Here is an 18800-nt window from a genome sequence, read left to right as displayed (position 1 = left end):
TTAATAAAAATATAACTGTTTATTGTTAGTTCATGTTAGATACAGTGTTTGAATTAAATAATACTCTAGATTAACATAAACTGAGATTAATAAATGCTTTAGAAATATTTTTCATTGTCAGTTCATGTTAACAGATGAAGTTACCTAATGTTAACAATATCTGATAATTAACATCTGGTTACACTTTATTTGGTAACACTTTATTTTACAGTGTCCTTGTTACATATGTTACATGTACTTACCATAGTAATAACAGTCAATTATGCATAATTACATGCAACTAACCCTCAACCAAATCCTAATCGTCTTAAGGTGTTATTGTTACAGTGTAATTATACATGTAAGTACTGAGTAATATTAAGCAAATATATGTACTTACTATAGGGTTAGTGTATGATTAGGATTTGGTTGAGGTTTAGTTGCATGTAATTATGCATAATTCACTGTTATTACTATGGTAAGTACATGTAACATTTGTAACAAGGACTCTGTAAAATTAAGTGTTACCAAATAAAGTGTAACCATAAAGTGTAACTTTATTTTAAGGTCTTTGTTACAGAGTAATTTTAAATGTAAATGCTGACTAATGTTAATTAACTACATGCACTTACTATAGGATTAGGATTTGGGTTTGGTTTAGGATTAGTTACATGTAATTATGTATAATTTATAGTTATTGCTCTAGTACTATGTGCAACAAAGACACTATAAAGTAAAGTGTTACCTAATACTAATTTCTAATACTTAATGGTTATTTTTGCCTTGTTTTCCAGTAAATATATCTAAATTTCTTTACAACAATATCAGGAGAAATAGCATAAGATACTGTAAGAATTGAAGATCCCCAAAAACTCACCCAAGAATATATGGTTTAATGTGAATGATTAACATCGAGTATTATACATATTTAGTATCATTTGAAATGTCTCATTCCCAAATAAGTAAAACAAAAGGTAATAAGGTTTTTAAGAGTTTAGGGATAACTGGCACACAAGGAGGGGTTGGTCTCTAGACAAATGGTCTCCCTACACCCAAAGGTGTCAACTCAGAATGCAAATTTAGATGTTTCCATGTGAAAGGTTCTGGCTATATAATGAAATGCAGCAGGGGATTCGGGGTCTTCTGTTACTCAGATGAGCCCATGATGTTGAAGGACCTCAAAGAATTCAGCATCATGTATTTCCTAATGTCGGGTTCGCATCTCTTCTCTTCATTCCAGAGCTTTTGATGTTTTGTATTGATTATCTTTGAACTGATTATGAAATTGGCATGATACATTTACCTGACATAATAAATTGTTACATTTGATTATTCTAACCATCTTTGACATTATTTTCATTAAAGAGTTAAAAGGAATAGTCAAACATTCGCTCACATTTAATGATGCACAGATATCATTAAAACCTTTTCATTTATGGAGTCAGATGAAATAACGAGAGAATGCATATTCAAATGTATTGCATTTAATCCAAAAATACTTTGCCTCGAGAAAAGACAGTAACACGTAGAGACCTCCCGCGCTGGTCGGATGCCGGACTTCGGGCCGATCGAGTGTGAGCTTACAAAGTGCTAAGAATACATAATAAATTGTATTTATTTTTCTTACCCTACAGGCTTTGTATTCTTGTTTCAAGCATAAACCTTGCTAAAGAAAATTCTACTTGCCAATGGGAAGTAAAAATTTACGTAATTCAAGATATTTTCTCCTAAAACATGTCTTATTTTCTCACACAATTTGGCTTCTTCAGTAAATTCAACTAATTTTACGTATGTTTCATTATTTTCATAAGAAAAAAGGAAGATATTTGCTTGCTTATGCCAAAGTATTTCACAACCCTTCTCTCTCTATAGGAATGTATAAATGGTTCCTCCTGAGGCCTGGTACAGAGAGCGGCAGAGCAAAAAACAGTCAGCAGTAAGTAGCTTTCTGTAAAGCCTTAAAAGAGCATGTGGTGCTGGACGGCTAAGCCCTGAGTCTGAACACTTACTCACCTCACAGTGACTCAAGAGTTTCTCTTGCTTTTCTTTTCTCCCTTCTTCTATCTTTGCACCTCTTATCTGTTCGTCCCTCTGTCACCAGATGTTATTTAGGTCCACACGTCCAGGTTCAAGAGCTGATCTGGAGTCAGGTGATTGACAGGTGTATCAGACAATGATATCAGAGGATAAAGCACACTCTTCAACAGTCGCTCAATTGTGTCGTTGTCCTCTTACGTATGTCCTACTGTGGACTACCTGTTGATGTGTGATGCTGGGTAATGCAGCAGGAGAGCAGTGGCAGCATTCAGCGTCTCCTTCAATGGCACTCATGATCCAGCTTAGAGGAGGCGGGGTTAGACACGGCCGGTCACTGTGGGGGAGGGAAGGCTTGACACAAAGGTCTGCTGGTCACTTCAACTGAGGTACATGGCCACTAGTTTCCCGTTACACGTTCATCTCCTCTGCAAACTAAACATGAAAAGGTCAAGCTTTTGTATCTATAAACAGATGCTGGGTGTGTCTGATTCACTGATTGTAAAGTTTAAACGGAAATGGCATGAATCCAGAATATGCAACACCCATAAATAACAGTAAATACAGTAAAATCTCAAGGCCAAAGCCATTTTAATTGGTCGAAAAACATTTAACGTGAAAGCATCATTGATTCTTCCTGACATTTTTCTAATCAAAAAGAAACAACATCAGAAAAATGTTAAAATAAAGTAAAATTTAAGTTTTAACTTACATCACTGGGGTCTCTCAGACCCAGCATAAAAACATTCATTCAAATTCTATCATAATTTACTCACCTTCATGTTGCTGTGTCGAAACGAAACAAAAGAAATTATAAATTACAATAAGATTGACCGAGTTAGAATAGTGGAGCGTCAGATGAGAAATTAAAGTCTGCAGCAATGTATTTTTTTAGATTTTATTTCAAAGTCATGCCACAAGTTGACAAAATACAAAAGAAAAAAAAAGTATATCAAATAACCACAGTGTAACCCAGGAGAGACTTACACGCAAAATAAAACACATTTAAACAGAGAAAAGATACAGAAACCCTACAATCAGTAAAGATAATAGTATATATGTCTGTTTGTTTTTTGAACACAAGATTCAATGGCTAGATATAAAACAGTAAACAAATGAGTATAAAATGCTGATAAAAGATACTTGTTATAAAGATAATATCAGCTATGTTTCATAGAATGATACCATGCAAGATATTTTGTGTATTTCTGTTTATGTATATATATACGTATATATATATATATGTCGGTTTCAAGTTCAACATCAGCAGAAAAAATACAAGAGTATCACAAGCTCATTCTCTGGACATCTGACCCATGTCAAAAAATGAAAAAGAGCTATAGGATTCACTCTCTCCGCAAGCATTCATTGGTTATTAAGGCTGTACTCTATCAAGATGCCTAGAGAAAGTCCGACATGGCATGACAGTATTTGTGACGGCGTGTGTTAAAGAAAAGAGGTTCACTCAGCCAAAGTACATGCAGCAGTCAAGGCCAGAGAGCCAGTAACATCACAGAGAGCAAGTAACGGTCAGCAGAAACACTCAAGAACATCATTCACGTGATCATGTGTCGAAATAATGCCAGTGCTTTAAAGGATTTGAATTTGCCTCGTGATTACAAGCAGTTAAAATTCTCCACAGTCATAATACATGTTGAGATTGTGAATAAATTATGCAAGAGAGTGAAACTAGGCATCCTCTGCAAATGTTGTTTCCTTCATACGTACATTGAATTAGCTGCGCAAACATTGGGTTGCTGTATCAATCCGTAGTGTGTATAAATCCTGTTTGTAAACAAACACAAACCCTCATGCAATGTTAGATTACACTTTCACATGGAAGCAGCATCAAGATCCACTCAACACAACATGGCAAAGGTTCCTCTATTTGATCTGAAGCATGCACCACTATCTGAGTGAACCAAGACCTTCTAAGACCATTTGAACATTGTCGTTCTGCCATATGGCCAGGGCCAAAGAAAATTCCAATGAATTAAAGAAAACATACAAATAATTGCTCAAAAATACAAAGAAATCTTTACACAAGGCATTTGAACTTCAACGGTTCTTATTATATGCCATTGGCCACATATGTTATTTGGCAAAATAGACAGAAAATAAATAGAACAGGAAATGCATATGGCTCCAACTGTACTGGCACATTGGCATCTTTCACATCATTCTCATTAAAATCAAAATCTACAATTTAAGCTTCGGATGAAACAAAGTAAAAGAAAAATGAAAGGTTTGTTGTCTAAAGAGAACAGGTAAACAGGTAAAGAGAAACTGACTAGATTTAAGGCTATTTATTAGTTTGTTTAGTCAGATTAAATGGTATAAAGTGTGTCATTTCTGCACACATAATCTAACTAAACTGCACAAATTCCAGAACATGCCCCTCATGTGCCATTGGTCAGATAAACAGATAGCCCTGCCCCAAACTCACCCCATTGGTTAAGCCAATGTTGCTGGTTGGATTGCTCAAACAAACAGAGCAATACTTTGATAGCGCCACAGAACCACAGGGTTAGACTTCATGGAAACAAACATGAAAAACAATTCACATCTGAGCAAAATTGCTGTCTCCATATCTAAAAGGCAAAAACAAGGTGGCTAACTTAAACCATACATGTCAAAAGTTTGCTGCTTGAACTTGTACTTTCAATCAAACACCTCTCTGCTCAGTACAAACTGTTTTCTATTATCTAAATCAGTCAGTCATATAGGACAAAATGGAGATAAGTAAAATCCTTCCACAGACATGAAATTTTCCTTGCTAAATCCTGTTTAACCGTCATAATCTGGCCTGTGGAGGCACAAATGATGTAAAAGAATGACTGGGCTATTGTTGGGGATTTCCAATTCAGTCTGGTTGTATAAAAACTGAAATGTAATGGAGTTAAAGAAAAAGCTTCTTTCATCCCTGAATAAGATCATTTTGTCTCTGGTGTGCCACACTGGCTAATCCAGTGGGCTTCAGCATGATCTTGTCATCTCTTGTTACTCTGATTGGCACTGCATTGTTCAAACCTGGTATTTAACACTGTTGGTGTTTCTCTTCTCTCCTTTTCTTGCTCATCTAGGTTTGAGTATCAATACTGGCTCAACTTTAAAAACATTACAAATTTTATAAACATTAGTAATTTTAACCTAATGTCTGAGATTTTTATGCTACATTTTAGACACAAAATGGTAAAAACTGCAAAACAGGCTCATGGTAACTATTGCAATGAAAAAAAATGTACACAATGTAACAAAAACTCTTCAAAGGCAATAATAAATGAATTAATTTGAAGTGAAATTGGCGAAGATGAGTTATGAAGGGATAAATCCTCAAATTTTCAACTCAACACTGCAGAAATCACATTCTTAATCAGTGTTTTTGTCTTGTCTAGAATAATTTTAACATCCTTAAAATAAAACCGCACAAGATAATACGTCTTCTTCTCAGAGAATATGTCATGAATTATGTTTATTTTCTCTTACCACATTGGCAACTGCATTTATTCATTTTAATTCTAACAAAATTTAGTGAAGTTTATGCTTTGCCATTGTGGTTAAAAAAAGTCTGTGGTTAAAAAAAGTTTTTCAGTGTCGCTGACATTCAAATCAGAGGATGCTAAAACTTACCCAAACATGATAAAAGACTGATGTGGACTTATTTCTTTTTCCAAAACTCAGTTATAGTGACTGAAGTCTTGGGATGAAGTATAAACAAGACATTGTAGTGCACAAAGAGTTCTGTAGCAGTCTCTGGTGGAACAGCACAACTAGCCATTGGAAAGGACACAAAGCTGGTGATGAAATTCACCACGTGTCTGTAGTTAAGGTGTAGTTCCTCATTTTCAAGAGAGGTTGAGAGAAAAAAACAAACAAGGATCTTCTCTTAAGTACAGAATGTTCGTTAATGCAATCGTGCAGCAGTTGTTGAGAATCTCAAACAATGGCACATGCTGTTTGGCAGGAGACTGACTAGAAAGTCATTAAGACACAGACAAATCCTTGTTTTACAGTCTCGCGATCCTCAGAGCAAGAGTGAGGTAAACCCAGAGATATTTGTGGGTCCAAAGGCCTGCTCTTCATCCTTTGAGCACCGCTAGCACTGATAGAGTTTTCCCTTTGATTTAAACGTGCATAACCTTTTATTGGTCCTTAGGTTATATTTGAGGGCTAGTGGATCACACTCACACACACACTCTAACACACAATATCAAATGCAGAACAAAGGTGAAATGCTCATCAAACCCCCCGGCATTTTGTAATGCCCATCCATGTTTTCAGGCAGAAAATGGCAGGGCAGATAGTTCGGGTGGGCTTTTGGTACCAGTCCACTGGGAAGAGTAGAACTCGCCTTCATGCTCCGGTAGGCTCTATTCCAGACTCCTGTTGCTAAGCGACTTGACCCGGAGAATCTGAAGAGGTGCCCACTGCGGCCCACCGGTCACTGAAATCTTTCAGCTAAATGACAGCTGATCAGGTCTAGCTAAAGATCAAGGTCTTTGTAAGCAGGTGGACCTCCACGTCACTGTGCATCTTGAGGGAAGCTGTGTGAACGGGCACGTGTTGACACTGACTGAATATGTGATGACTGAATGCGTGGAGGAGAGAAGGGATGGAAAGAGAGACAAGAAAAAAAAGAACAAAAACTGATTTGAATCATTTCCCCGGGCTGGGCTGCATTCAGTGATCTAGCAGATGAGGCATGGCCGATCATGTGACTAGGACTCCTTAAGGATCTAGTTCTACCTTAGACCACCTCAGCTTCTCATGCAAACACAATGCATAGCCCTTTATTACAAGATCAGATCACGACTGGGTGGTATTAAAAGAATCGTTCACAGAGAATTTACTCACTGTCATGTTATAAACCCATATGCTGTTTTTTGTGGAACACAAAAACATAATTTTTTAATCTTTATGTACAGTAGCTATTTTCCACACAACATGCTGTCAAGTGTCAAGCTCCACAAAAGTGGTCCATACAACTTTTTCAAAGTCTTCTGAAGAGAATCGATAGCTTTACTTTAAAAAAAATGAATTCATTATTCATATAATCTTCCCCTCCAGTGAACCGTTAAATTAAGAACCAATGGAAACCGGATCAATGAATCATGGATCAGTGGTCATTAAGTGAGAACTCAAGAACTGATTTGTGAACCAGATCAAATGGTTCACTGAAATGAACAGGCTCAAAAGATGAATGATTCGTTTATGTATCAGAATGTACAAGGCTGTGTCAAAAATCACTCCCTATACCCTTAAATATGGCACTATTTGAGGGGACAGACATTTGTAGTGGTGTCCGAAACCATAGTGGACGTTAAAGAGTGCACTCATTCAATCCCACAATGCACCGCAATAACGAGTGTACAACCGATGTACGCTAAACGGCTAGAGAATACCCAGAATGCACTGTGAGAGTCGTGGGTCAAATTAATTTCAGCATCTTGCCAGAAGATGGCGCCTGCAGATCCATCCGTTTTCCAAACCACTGGTCCAATGTGGATACAGCGTAATATCATACAGGTATAAATTCCTTTTTAATAGATTATTAGATTGATTATTAAAGGTTTATACATATTCCATGACAGAGTTAAAGATAGATCATTTCATCTTACTACTAAAGCTGCCGATTTCAGAAGGGGGCGATTTCGGACACAGCCCAAGTTCAACTCACTGATTCAATTTCACAGGTGTTCTCAAGTTAAAGGAACACTCCGACTTTTTGGGACTTTAGCTTATTCACAGTATCTCCCAGAGTTAGATAAGTCCATACATACCTTTTTCATTTCTGTGCGTTCTGTAAGTGTTATTTGACGCACCCACCGCTAGCCTAGCTTAGCACAAAGACTGGATGTAAATGGATAAGGTAGCATACTAATCCCAATAAGTGACAAAATAATGCAAACATTTTCCTATTTACATGTTGTGATCTGTATAGTCACAGCGTGTACAAATAACAAGGCTATATGAGACGGAGACCATTTTTAATCGTATAAATACTGGGAACTATATTCTCACTAGGCGTAGGAGCACAGCTACTTGGGCGGAGTGGCTACTTTGTTTACGGAACCATCAACAGGGCGTCCCGTGTGCTGCGCTAATCACTCCGCCCAAGTTGCTGTGCTCCTACGCCTGGTGAGAATATAGTTCCCAGTATTTATACGATTAAAAATGGTCTCTGTCTCATATAGCCTTGTTATTTGTACACGCTGTGACTATACAGATCACAACATGTAAATAGGAAAATGTTTGCATTATTTTGTCACTTATTGGGATTAGTATGCTACCTTATCCATTTACATCCAGTCTTTGTGCTAAGCTAGGCTAGCGGTGGGTGCGTCAAATAACACTTACAGAACGCACAGAAATGAAAAAGGTATGTATGGACTTATCTAACTCTTGGGGATACTGTGAATAAGCTAAAGTCCCAAAAAGTCGGAGTGTTCCTTTAACAGATCGCTGGAGCAGAATATTATCACTGAATAATGACCTCAATTTCAGTCTGTTCAGTCATATGGCTTCAAAAGACTTGAGAATCTACTGTATGGATTTACTGTGGTCACTACCAACTGTGAGGATTATACAAAACTATCCTTTGATCTATAGAAAACATAACAGCAAACGGGTTTGGGACAACATGAAAGTGAATAATGACAGAGCTTTCAGGTTTTTTTGGGGGGGTGGGTGAACTAACTCTTTACTGTAAAAAAAGAGGAGTGCTAAAGGCATTGAGGGTGAATGAAGAAACCAAGCAGAAAGTGTGAAGTGGCGGGATGCATGAGGCTCAGGCTGCATTTAGTTTGTGATCAGATGTTGGTTAAAGTGGTGCAGGTGATCACACGCACAGTCAGCGTGCCTGGAAGGTTGTTGTCTTGGCGACTACCCTTGTCTTTAAGGTAGACCGTGTGCTGCTCTTGCCGGTCATTAGGGTCAGTAAAGAGGGTCACCTGACCCAGGAAGGTGTCAACAATCACATTCTTATTGTAGATCTGAGTTCGTCAAGGAGCAGTCAGAGGGGTTAAGCAGGAGAAACAGAGAAGAAAAGCAGAAATAAGGTAAGGGGAACAGATCAGGTGATCTGTAGCAGTTGGTGAAAAGGCTGAAGGAGAAAGAGAAGTAATTACATACTTCCAACTCACCTCGATGTGAATGCCTTCCTTTGGCTTTCTGCGGTAGAATATTCCCTTAATATCAAAACTAGGGCAGCGTGTGTCTTTGTGCACGGGGGAGCGAACTTTCTCCCCCTCACAGGTGATGATCACATATGGGTCAGAGGCTAAAAAATATAAATTAAAAAAAGTGTAAGCAACACACTTCATATGACAGGATTCAGTACATACAGTTGCTGCCTCTACCACTGACACGCTGCAAATTATGTTCTTAATCAGTATTTTTTTATACTATTTTAATTAATATTACATTTTTTTTTTTACAATTTAAAGTAACCGTTTTCTATTTTAATATATTATAGAATATAATATGTTCCTGTGATACATTTTCAGCATCATTACTCAAGTCTTCAGTGTCACATGATCCTTCAGAAATCATTCTAATGGGCTGATTTGCTGCTCAAGAAACATTTCTTATTATTATCAATGTTGAAAACAGTTGCTGCTGCTTAATATTTTTGTGGAAATTGTGATAATTATTTTTTTTTAAATCTTTGATGAATAGAAAGTTCCAAAGAACAGCATTTATTTGAAATATAAATCTTTTGTAACATTATTAAAAAATCTCAGTGACCCCACTTTTGAACGTTAGTGTATATTTATATTGCAAGTCTAGAATAAATGTGTCTTGTTCTTTGGATGTTTGAGACAAAAATAAGGATTAAGAAAAAAAAAGTTCAATGCACCATAAAGAAACAAATACAATGCCATGCATTGAATACAGACAAGAAAGAGATTGAAAAATAAATTAAAAAAGCACTAAGTCCGAACCTGAGTTCAGTTCCACCCAGTTCTCCCAGCAGGTCTTTTTTTAACATTACGGTATGTTTACATCATCACTGTAAATTCCACCTGTTTACGAGTGTAGCTAAGAAACAACTCAGGAAGAGAAAACACCAGTTTTCTCTTAGCAACCAAACACACTGTACTCTGATGTCAAACCAAAGCTTCATTCATTAATTTACGACAAATTTCACAAAAAAATTCAGTCACCAACTCCTAAAACACCAAGCCTTCATTGACTCACTGTACTAACTTTGCAGTTGTTGTGGAATTCATCTTGTTTTTTGAGGAATATCTTAGCATATTTTGTGATTTGTACACTTTATCATTATACACTTTGGTAAAAAAAAAAAAAATCACTAAGAACATAAATGTAAATGTAGAACCAGAGTGCTGAGGTGAGAGAAACACTGAAGCAAAAGACTGACACTAGAGAATTTTAGATTCTAGAGCACAAAGTTAAAAATGAGTCTTCATTTTGCATGACAAATGTGTCACTTTCACTATTCTGTGCTAGAACTAAAGTAAATGAGATACAGTGTGGCAGATTTAGACACATAATTGGAATTAAGGTTGTAACATGCTCACATTTCTATAAGGGGAAGGAGATGCTAGTGGCTGCTAATATCAGTACCTCCTGTGTAGAAGTCAGAGCGTGTCTTGTGGGAGATCAAGCGGTGCAGCTCTGTGTGCGGTCAAAAAAGATTTCTATGTGTAAAAGCTCCAGACTTATTAAGCAGCACAAAAATCTGAATCTGTAATGGGTTACAGGAATAATTCATCATTTACAGTCTGTACTCAATGATGACAGAAAACATTTTTGGGTGAACTATCATTAGTATTATCACATTCAAATGCAAGGGCATCAATGGAATCCAGAAGCAAGACCTTTTATTAAGAAGAGAAATCATAAATGCAACTTTTATCAAGGTAGATTAATAGTGTTGATCTTCAGTTATTGCTTTTATGTGCCTCTAAACACATTATGTGGGGCTTTTGCACCGGAGGAACGTTTTCATAGTCCCTGTGTCTATTGGCAGAGGTATCCACTTTTTGGCGTGTTCGCAACACAGGAATTGGAAACGAATTTTAGTTTTAGGAATGCCTTTTGGAGAGACTAACTGAGCTTTTTTGCCTTACAAAACACAGGCACCCACCAAGGACACTAAAGACCGCAGCCGCTGCCATCAGTCGCACTGCTCTTACTGGCCTACGTCTGTTACATTCACCCCCCTAAACCTCACTCACATCCGGGTCACGGCACCAAATGTAACCAGCCCTACTCGAACTGGGGTCTGCTGCGTTGGAGGCGCACGCGCTAACAAGGACGCTAAAGATCACAGCCACTAGTGTCAGTCGCCGGTGAGCCTCTTGAAGGCAGGGAAGTGAGGTTTACACGCACAGCACTTATTGACCTACGTCCGTTACACTTACTCCACAAACTAACTCCACGAACACGGAAAACAATGACAGGTAATAGTGTTCTTTTCTCAGCCTCGATGATATGTAGCACTGCAAGTTGTCGTAGGACATTTCATCTCTTAGCCCTCCTTTTTGCTCTTTCAATCGCGTAACTTAAACATCTACATTCCATCTCCATTATCGCGAAACCCACGACACACAACAAAAACACAGCTCCGATCACGGCATCCTCAAATCCTCCAGTCATTTACATCACTTCAGAGTTCCTACTGGCGGTGCGAATGCAACCAGGAAAATGGCCCTAGGAGAAAATTGAGTTCTCGGGGGACCGCCCTGGTGACTAGCTATAATAATTGAGTTCCTATAACTACCCGGTGCGAAAGCCCGTATATATATATATATATATTTGTTACTTATATAGAAATAGTAGGCATACCTCCATTGGCATCTTGGCCCTGCAAGCCGTCGGCACTTAACACATGCACCTGGGTGACCAGCTGAGGGTAGCCGCAAATCCCAGTCCAGCATGTCTGAGGAGGCTCGTCCAGTGTTAATTCTCTGAGGAAACACAAGCAGGAATGATATGAGCCTTTCTGGCTAGGTACCAGTGTTACCAAAAATTTTCGTCCGGAAAAAACAACAACAACTATTTTAAGTTTCGGGCCGAAATGGTTTTTGAGAGCAGAAATCAGTGAGCAAAACAGATGTTTAATTAGCTCTTCTCCGATGGCGTACAACACAGACGCGCTACGCAAAAACACTACGTGAACTTCAGAGAGAAGGAAATGAATAATGGAATAAAGTCGTTATTTTTGTTTACTTTTTGCGCACAAAAAGTATTCTCGTCGCTTGATAAACTTAAGATTGAGCCACTGATGTCACATGGACTACTTTGATGATGTCTGTATTGCCTTTCTGGACATGGACAGTATGCCGTCCATTGACTTTCAATGGAGGAACAGAAAGCTCTCGGACTAAATCTAAAATATCTTAAACTGTGTTCCGAATATGAACGGAGGTCTTACGGGCTTGGAACGACATGAGGGTGAGTCATTAATGACATAAATTTCATTTTTGGGTGAACTAACCCTTTAACACAAGAAAGATAAACATGGGTGAACACCAGAAGCTATGCTGAAAGATACATTACAAATTACCGAAATTGTAATCGTCTCATGTAATCTCTCAATCAGTTTTTCAACTAGGGAAAGACGTCAAAACAGCTTGTAGGCTATAAAATGTCACTTTATGTTACATTTACAGTTGATTTAGTTACATCAAGAAAGCTATTCAGTGTCCATAAACTCATTAGTTAGCTAGAAAAAATAACCCTAGAGAAGAGCATTTTGCTAAATATATGCAGTGAATTACATATCCATTATATTTTTACTTAACCGTTAGTGATGAAATCATTATTTAATGTATGTTTGAATAAATCTGTCTTGAAAACAAATTATTACAGCCATTGTTAATTGTTTATATTTCACCAATAAATTGGATTAGAAACATAATTCTATTATCAAAATGTTGATATAAATCTGTCTTTTGTGCAATAATTTATTTTTCAGTTTTATTTGAGTGTTGATTATTAAATAAATTTAATGATTGAATTAACATCATTTTAATTTTCCAAAAATTGTAATTAATCAAAAAGTCTAATATTAATACAATTATACAACAAAAGTAAAATAAGTAAATAAAAAAAGTAACTTTGCATCCTGAATTTTTCCGTTTCGGCCCAGAATTTTAATTTCGGTTTATCACTAACTATAAATAATTGTAAAATAACACTGCCAGGTACATGTCCACTATGTATTACATATTTCAACTAAAACTGTACATGAAAAAAAATAAAAACAAGAATATGGCAAAGGGTTAAATAGGACAATGCAGTGCAGGTTGATTTTCTCAGAAAACTAATTTACTTGCAGTCTGAAGGCACATCAGTGAAGACTCTGAGCAGGAACTCTCCTTGCTGACCAGGGTCAAAGGTTGTGGGGATGATGACGTAACGCCCCTCCTTCAGCTCTTTCCTCAGAAAGACGCAGCGAGAGTTGATGTAGATCGACCCCGCGACCTTCTGCTGAGCTGTGTGCATTCTGTATTTTCTGTTCAACTCCACCTAGTGGTTGGAAAGAGGCTTAATGAAGACAGAAATATTACATGGACTGATAAAATACCATTTTTATTTATTTTTTCATTCTTATAGCGTTAGCTTTAGTCTCTTATACAATATGACAGGCAGATGATAAGGCTTGTAATGTGCTGCAATGTGAAATAAAGATATTTATGTGTGCATGTGATTCTGTACCCTATGGATGTCAAATCCAATGGCCAGGTTTTCGCCTTTGCCCTCCTTGGGAGTAGCTCTGCGTTCCTTTTGCTGCAGGCAGATCAGCACCTCATCTTCCACTTTTCTCACATCAAAAACATACTGTGGGCAGAAACATGCGATATCTCACTCCAATGAAACCCGCAAGCTTTAAATGCCTCCAGGACAAGAACAACATTTTACAAGGCACATTCCCACAGGCACACTGACCTGTGGGTTTTGCAGAAAAGTGGCTTTATGGTTAATGCAGCCTCCGGAGCGGTTGCGGAGCGGGTCGTCTCGGTGGATCCAGGAGCCCCTCATCACCTCCTCCTCCCAGGTCTTATGAATGCTCAAGTAAGATGTGTTTATCAGTCGACACAGGATCAGGTCGGTGAAGTAGTGACAGAAATCCTCAAAGTTCATCCTGGTGATGCAGTTTATAGCCAGCAAGGGAAGTGAAGTTTATGATAACTGGAGAATTTAGGTGTTTATCAGATGCAGTGGTGTACAAAAGTCATAAACCTGGGATTCTTGAGATTTCTCTAATAAAATCAGATTTTAAAGCAAAAGGGCAATAGATTTAATATAATAGATCTAGATTAATAAATGATGTAAAAATTGTTCATTGTTAGTACATGATACCTAATGGAGTAACAAATGTTAATGAGTTTAACCATATTGTAAAATGTTAAATAATATAATACATATAATATAATATAATATAATATAATATAATATAATATAATATAATAAACACTCAACAATAATATATTTATAAATAAATTAACATTGATCTAGATTAATAAATTCTGTAAAAATTGTTCATTGTTAGTACATGATACCTAATGGAGTAAAAAATGTTAATGAGTTTAACCATATTGTAAAATGTTAAATAATATAATATAATATAATATAATATAATATAATAATAAACACTCAACAATAGTATATTTATAAATAAATTAACACTGATCTCGATTAATAAATTCTGTAAAAAATTTGCTCATTGTTAGTACATGATACCTAATGGAGTAATGAATGTTAATGAATTTAAACTAGTAAAATGTTAAATAATATAATATAATAATAAACACTCAACAATAGTATATTTATAAATAAATTAACATTGATCTAGATTAATGCTGTAAAAAAAATGTTCATTGTTAGTACGATACCTAATGAAGTAATGAATGTCAATGAGTTTAACCTAATTGTAAAGTGTTAAATATAATATAATAATATAATATAATATAATATAATTTGATAAATATTTTATTATAATAAACAATGGTCTCAACTTTTGGAACCCATCTGATCAGAGACAGTAATCTAGACTGATCTAGAAGGTAAGATCAGAGCAAGCCTCACCAAAACTCTCCATCATCCTGAACAGTGACGCCCAGTTTCTCTCTCTCACTCTTGCTCACTTTCTTCCACTCCTCTGAGCTACAAAACAGACCAGTGATTACTCGGCGTATACCAGACTGTGAGAAATAAACATACACACACGACAGCACTATATACACTGACGACAGCCTGTGTCCATAACCATCAACTAAGATTTTCTAGGATGCTGTGAAAAAAATAGAGCACTTCACCAAGTATGGTATTTCTAATCAAGCCCTGAATAAATAATTCATCAAGCAGAAATATTAAGAAAGATTACTTGCACCTCAATAAGATTCTTCTGGCTAGCTAGTAAATAATTCAGAGGCCAATATAAGCCTGCCTGTTGTAGCACTTCAACAAAGAGTGATGAGAAGGATTGTCAAGATTTTCCTCGCTTCAATTACACAGCCCTATTTTAATAATATGCTCTTCACTGCAGTGGTGGATATTCAGGGTTGGTGTCATCAAACAAGCGACAACACAGTTATTTAAATGAAAGGAGGTGGATGTCTAAACACCCTCAGACCTCTGCGTTTCAATCACAGCCGCTTACTATTTTATACAGTACCAGCCTGCCTTGCTTGATTTCTCAATTTCACACCAGCCAGCGATAAGAATAGACTCTTCGGCTATGTGTTATTTATAATAAAACCATCTCAGGAGGAGGGAGAGAAATGGTTTTCTCTAGTCTCTGAGGATGTATAGCACAACACTGCAAAAAGAGTAGAAAAGGCAAAAAAGACAAATCATTTCTGTATATGCTTGCACTGGTTTTGTAGCGATTATTTAGAATTGACTGTTGGGAAGATGTGTAAGAAGTGTCTGATTAAAATGCCACATCGTAAAACAAGTGCTCTGAAACATTGAGCTTTGGCACTCATGTGGGAAATTTGGGTTTGAGTCTGGCTTGCAACTTATCTCCCTTATCTCTCAACATTTCCTGTCATAAAAATGGCGAAAAAGAAAAAAAAAAGCCATCGTTGATTATTGTTGACACCATACGCCAATAAGTCCCAAACTTTATGTCAGCCTTAACCAACAATATTTACTTGAAGTACCCTCTGATATTTTATGTTAATATTTCAATAATTTTACAATGCATTTGCATGTTCCCGGGTCTCTGATGTTGGTTAATCGTCCCATGAAACACATGTAAACAAATATTTATTTATTTTTTTTAAATTTTATTCAATAATTAATTAATCAATCAATTATTAGCTTTTCGTAAACTCACAACCCCCCAAGAGTTTCATGAAGCAGTTTGGGAAACCTGCTATACAATATGGTCTAGATGCTATACGACCTCCAATCCAGGAGGGGGCAGTCTCACCTGTCACTCCAGGGTCCACTCCACTCCTTCTCGCCCCACGGGTTCCTCATGCGGATCATTTGTAGCTTTTCTGACTTGAAATACGCCAGAAGGCCATGTCCCAGTCGAACCTTGCGAACGTCGGTCACCGCATATGCGTGTCCTTTCACTAACCCACATTCCAGTCTTGCTTCCATGTCCTCTATTGTGGTTGCCTGAAACACCGAAGGTCAAATTTCAGTTAGTTTGCTGAACACTTGACATTATAAAGTCTATCTTAAAGCATAATCATCGTTACCCTTGATTAGAATGCAAGCACAATCGCTGTCTGTGAATTATCGATTAAAAAACATGGGCCGTTATTTCATGGTACAGGGAAATATAGTGATGTTAATCAAAAAGAAAAAAAAACAAAAGCCCTGAATATAAAGTGAATCTTGATAAAGTTGCTTCTGTTATGAACACCAGACAATCTGCTTAAATTACGACCCTGTCTGGTACATCAGATAATGCTGTTTAAATTGATTCCTAAATGATGCCTAACACACAATGGAGTTCTCTTAGTGGACTCAAGTATATTAAGAGGCATTTTCTTTGATATTTTATAAAAAATAATAATAATTAAAAAAAAAAACTTTCATCTATAAAGATAAATTTTCACAGACCATTGGTAAGCAAGTCACACAATCAGAGATTGCTTTGACTTTGAGAAAGTATACTTTTATGAAAGAAAATACATGAGAGCAGAAAAAATGATGGATGGCTGGATGGATTAATAGATGGATGAGTGTCTGAATACAAATCTTGACAAACGTGAGACACATGAGACAATAACGTACAAAATGTGCTCTGGGCTTCCACAATGTATTAACATGGGCATAAATATAATAAAAAGTTTTAATTAAAATGTACTAAAAAATGATATATTTTTTTATATAAATAAAATAAAATAAAATAAAATAAAATAAAATAAAATAAAATAAAATAAAATAAAATGTAAATATAGTCAGACTTGCGCAGATTATATAGCAAGTTTGTATCTCTCACCCTGATAGAGCAGCTGATAAGGCCATCTCGATTATGGACCTTGAGCACTCTTTCAAAGAGCTGGTTTCTGCCGATTTCATCCTGTGCAAACTGGCCCTCCAGAAGGTCCATAGGTTCCGACACACCACCAGTGAAGTCCACCAGGGCATCGGCCGTGTTCCCACCATCCAAGGCTTCATAGCAACCATAAACTCTTGATTGGTATAAAGAAAGAATTTAGCATCACTGTCATCACACTTTAATTTTAATCTCTATATATATTTTTTCTTAAGTTGTCTGCTGCCTGAACTGCTTACTTGGCATAGGCTTTTTCCACAAGGGCACTCCAGAACTCGTTGCTATCATTTGAATGGCAGTACACCAGCTGGTTGTCCACTGTGGGGAGACGGTCATCGATCACCACATCCACCCAATCCCCAAACCGCCAGAAACGGAAGTGGAATATTCCTGCATAAGAGTCTTCCTTCTCTGGATCCCATTCCTGCTCCTTCCAGTCTGGAATAACCTTGAAACACACAGAAGTGACATGTAGAGCTTACTAGAAGTGGTGACAAATCACAGACCTATTTAGTGTAATTATTATTATTTATAAACTATTATAGTATTTATTAATATTTTATTTTATTTTTATACTTACAGTTTTAATTTAAATGTTAGTTTAAGTCTTAGTAAATGTGTTATGTGCTTTTGTCATTTCTATAATTTTTTTCTTAATGTTTTTAATATATATATAGTTTAGTTTAAGTGTGCTTTTTCATTTTTTATTTAATCGTTAACTACTGCGAATGTTATTTTTTGTTGACCAAAATATGTTTGCAGACTTAATTTTAAAATTAATTAAATATGACATGAAAAAATATTGACTAATTTTAAACTATATTTTCATCAAAAGAAAAAAATATGACAACACCACCAAAAAAATGAACACTAAACCAGATGAATTTCCAATATTGTTCAGTGTAATATTTAATGGATCATTGCTTATCACTTTAAACTGTTCATAAATGCAGGTAGATGCAGGTTTTCCTCAATGGTAAAGTCTATTGTGGGTAGGACACCGGGGTGATTTGGAGGCTGTATAGCAGAACTACATCTCTTTCATCCTTAGCGAGTCCTCTGGGACAGGACAGAGATTAGATTTCAAGTACACCTCTGTGGTAATTGTTCCAAGAGGAGCAGGTCCATTATCTGGACACTGTGATACTGACTGCAGCACACAGTTCTGTTAACCTCTAACAGAATCAGCTCCTGTTCCAGGTAAACTCTATGGACAGGTGAATGGGAAACAAACACACATGTAGCAAACACAGATGTCTCAAATTCCCTCTTGAACCCGGCATTGCTGTTGCCG

The 18800-nt window shown here is 36.6% G+C and overlaps 1 protein-coding gene across 1 annotated transcript in view; it reads right to left on the bottom strand.

Moving 5' to 3' along the window:
- Positions 1-8822: 8822 nt before the first annotated feature.
- capn5b (calpain 5b) overlaps positions 8823-18800 on the bottom strand; it is a gene marked incomplete at both ends in the record, with an annotated part of 28481 nt that continues 18503 nt past the window's right edge. Inside the window, 11 exons of the mRNA XM_081390576.1 lie at positions 8823-9005; positions 9156-9292; positions 10603-10653; positions 11827-11948; positions 13316-13512; positions 13702-13824; positions 13933-14128; positions 15073-15150; positions 16424-16617; positions 17450-17642; positions 17746-17954. Coding sequence (XP_081246702.1) covers positions 8823-9005; positions 9156-9292; positions 10603-10653; positions 11827-11948; positions 13316-13512; positions 13702-13824; positions 13933-14128; positions 15073-15150; positions 16424-16617; positions 17450-17642; positions 17746-17954 — 1683 coding nt within the window. The remainder of the gene's footprint in view (positions 9006-9155; positions 9293-10602; positions 10654-11826; positions 11949-13315; positions 13513-13701; positions 13825-13932; positions 14129-15072; positions 15151-16423; positions 16618-17449; positions 17643-17745; positions 17955-18800) is intronic.

This window comes from Scardinius erythrophthalmus, assembly GCF_964197995.2.
Source record: "Scardinius erythrophthalmus genome assembly, chromosome: 17".
Classification (NCBI taxonomy): Eukaryota; Metazoa; Chordata; class Actinopteri; order Cypriniformes; family Leuciscidae; genus Scardinius; species Scardinius erythrophthalmus.
Note: the sequence above shows the minus strand (reverse complement) of the source record. Positions and strands in the feature narration are given on the sequence as shown.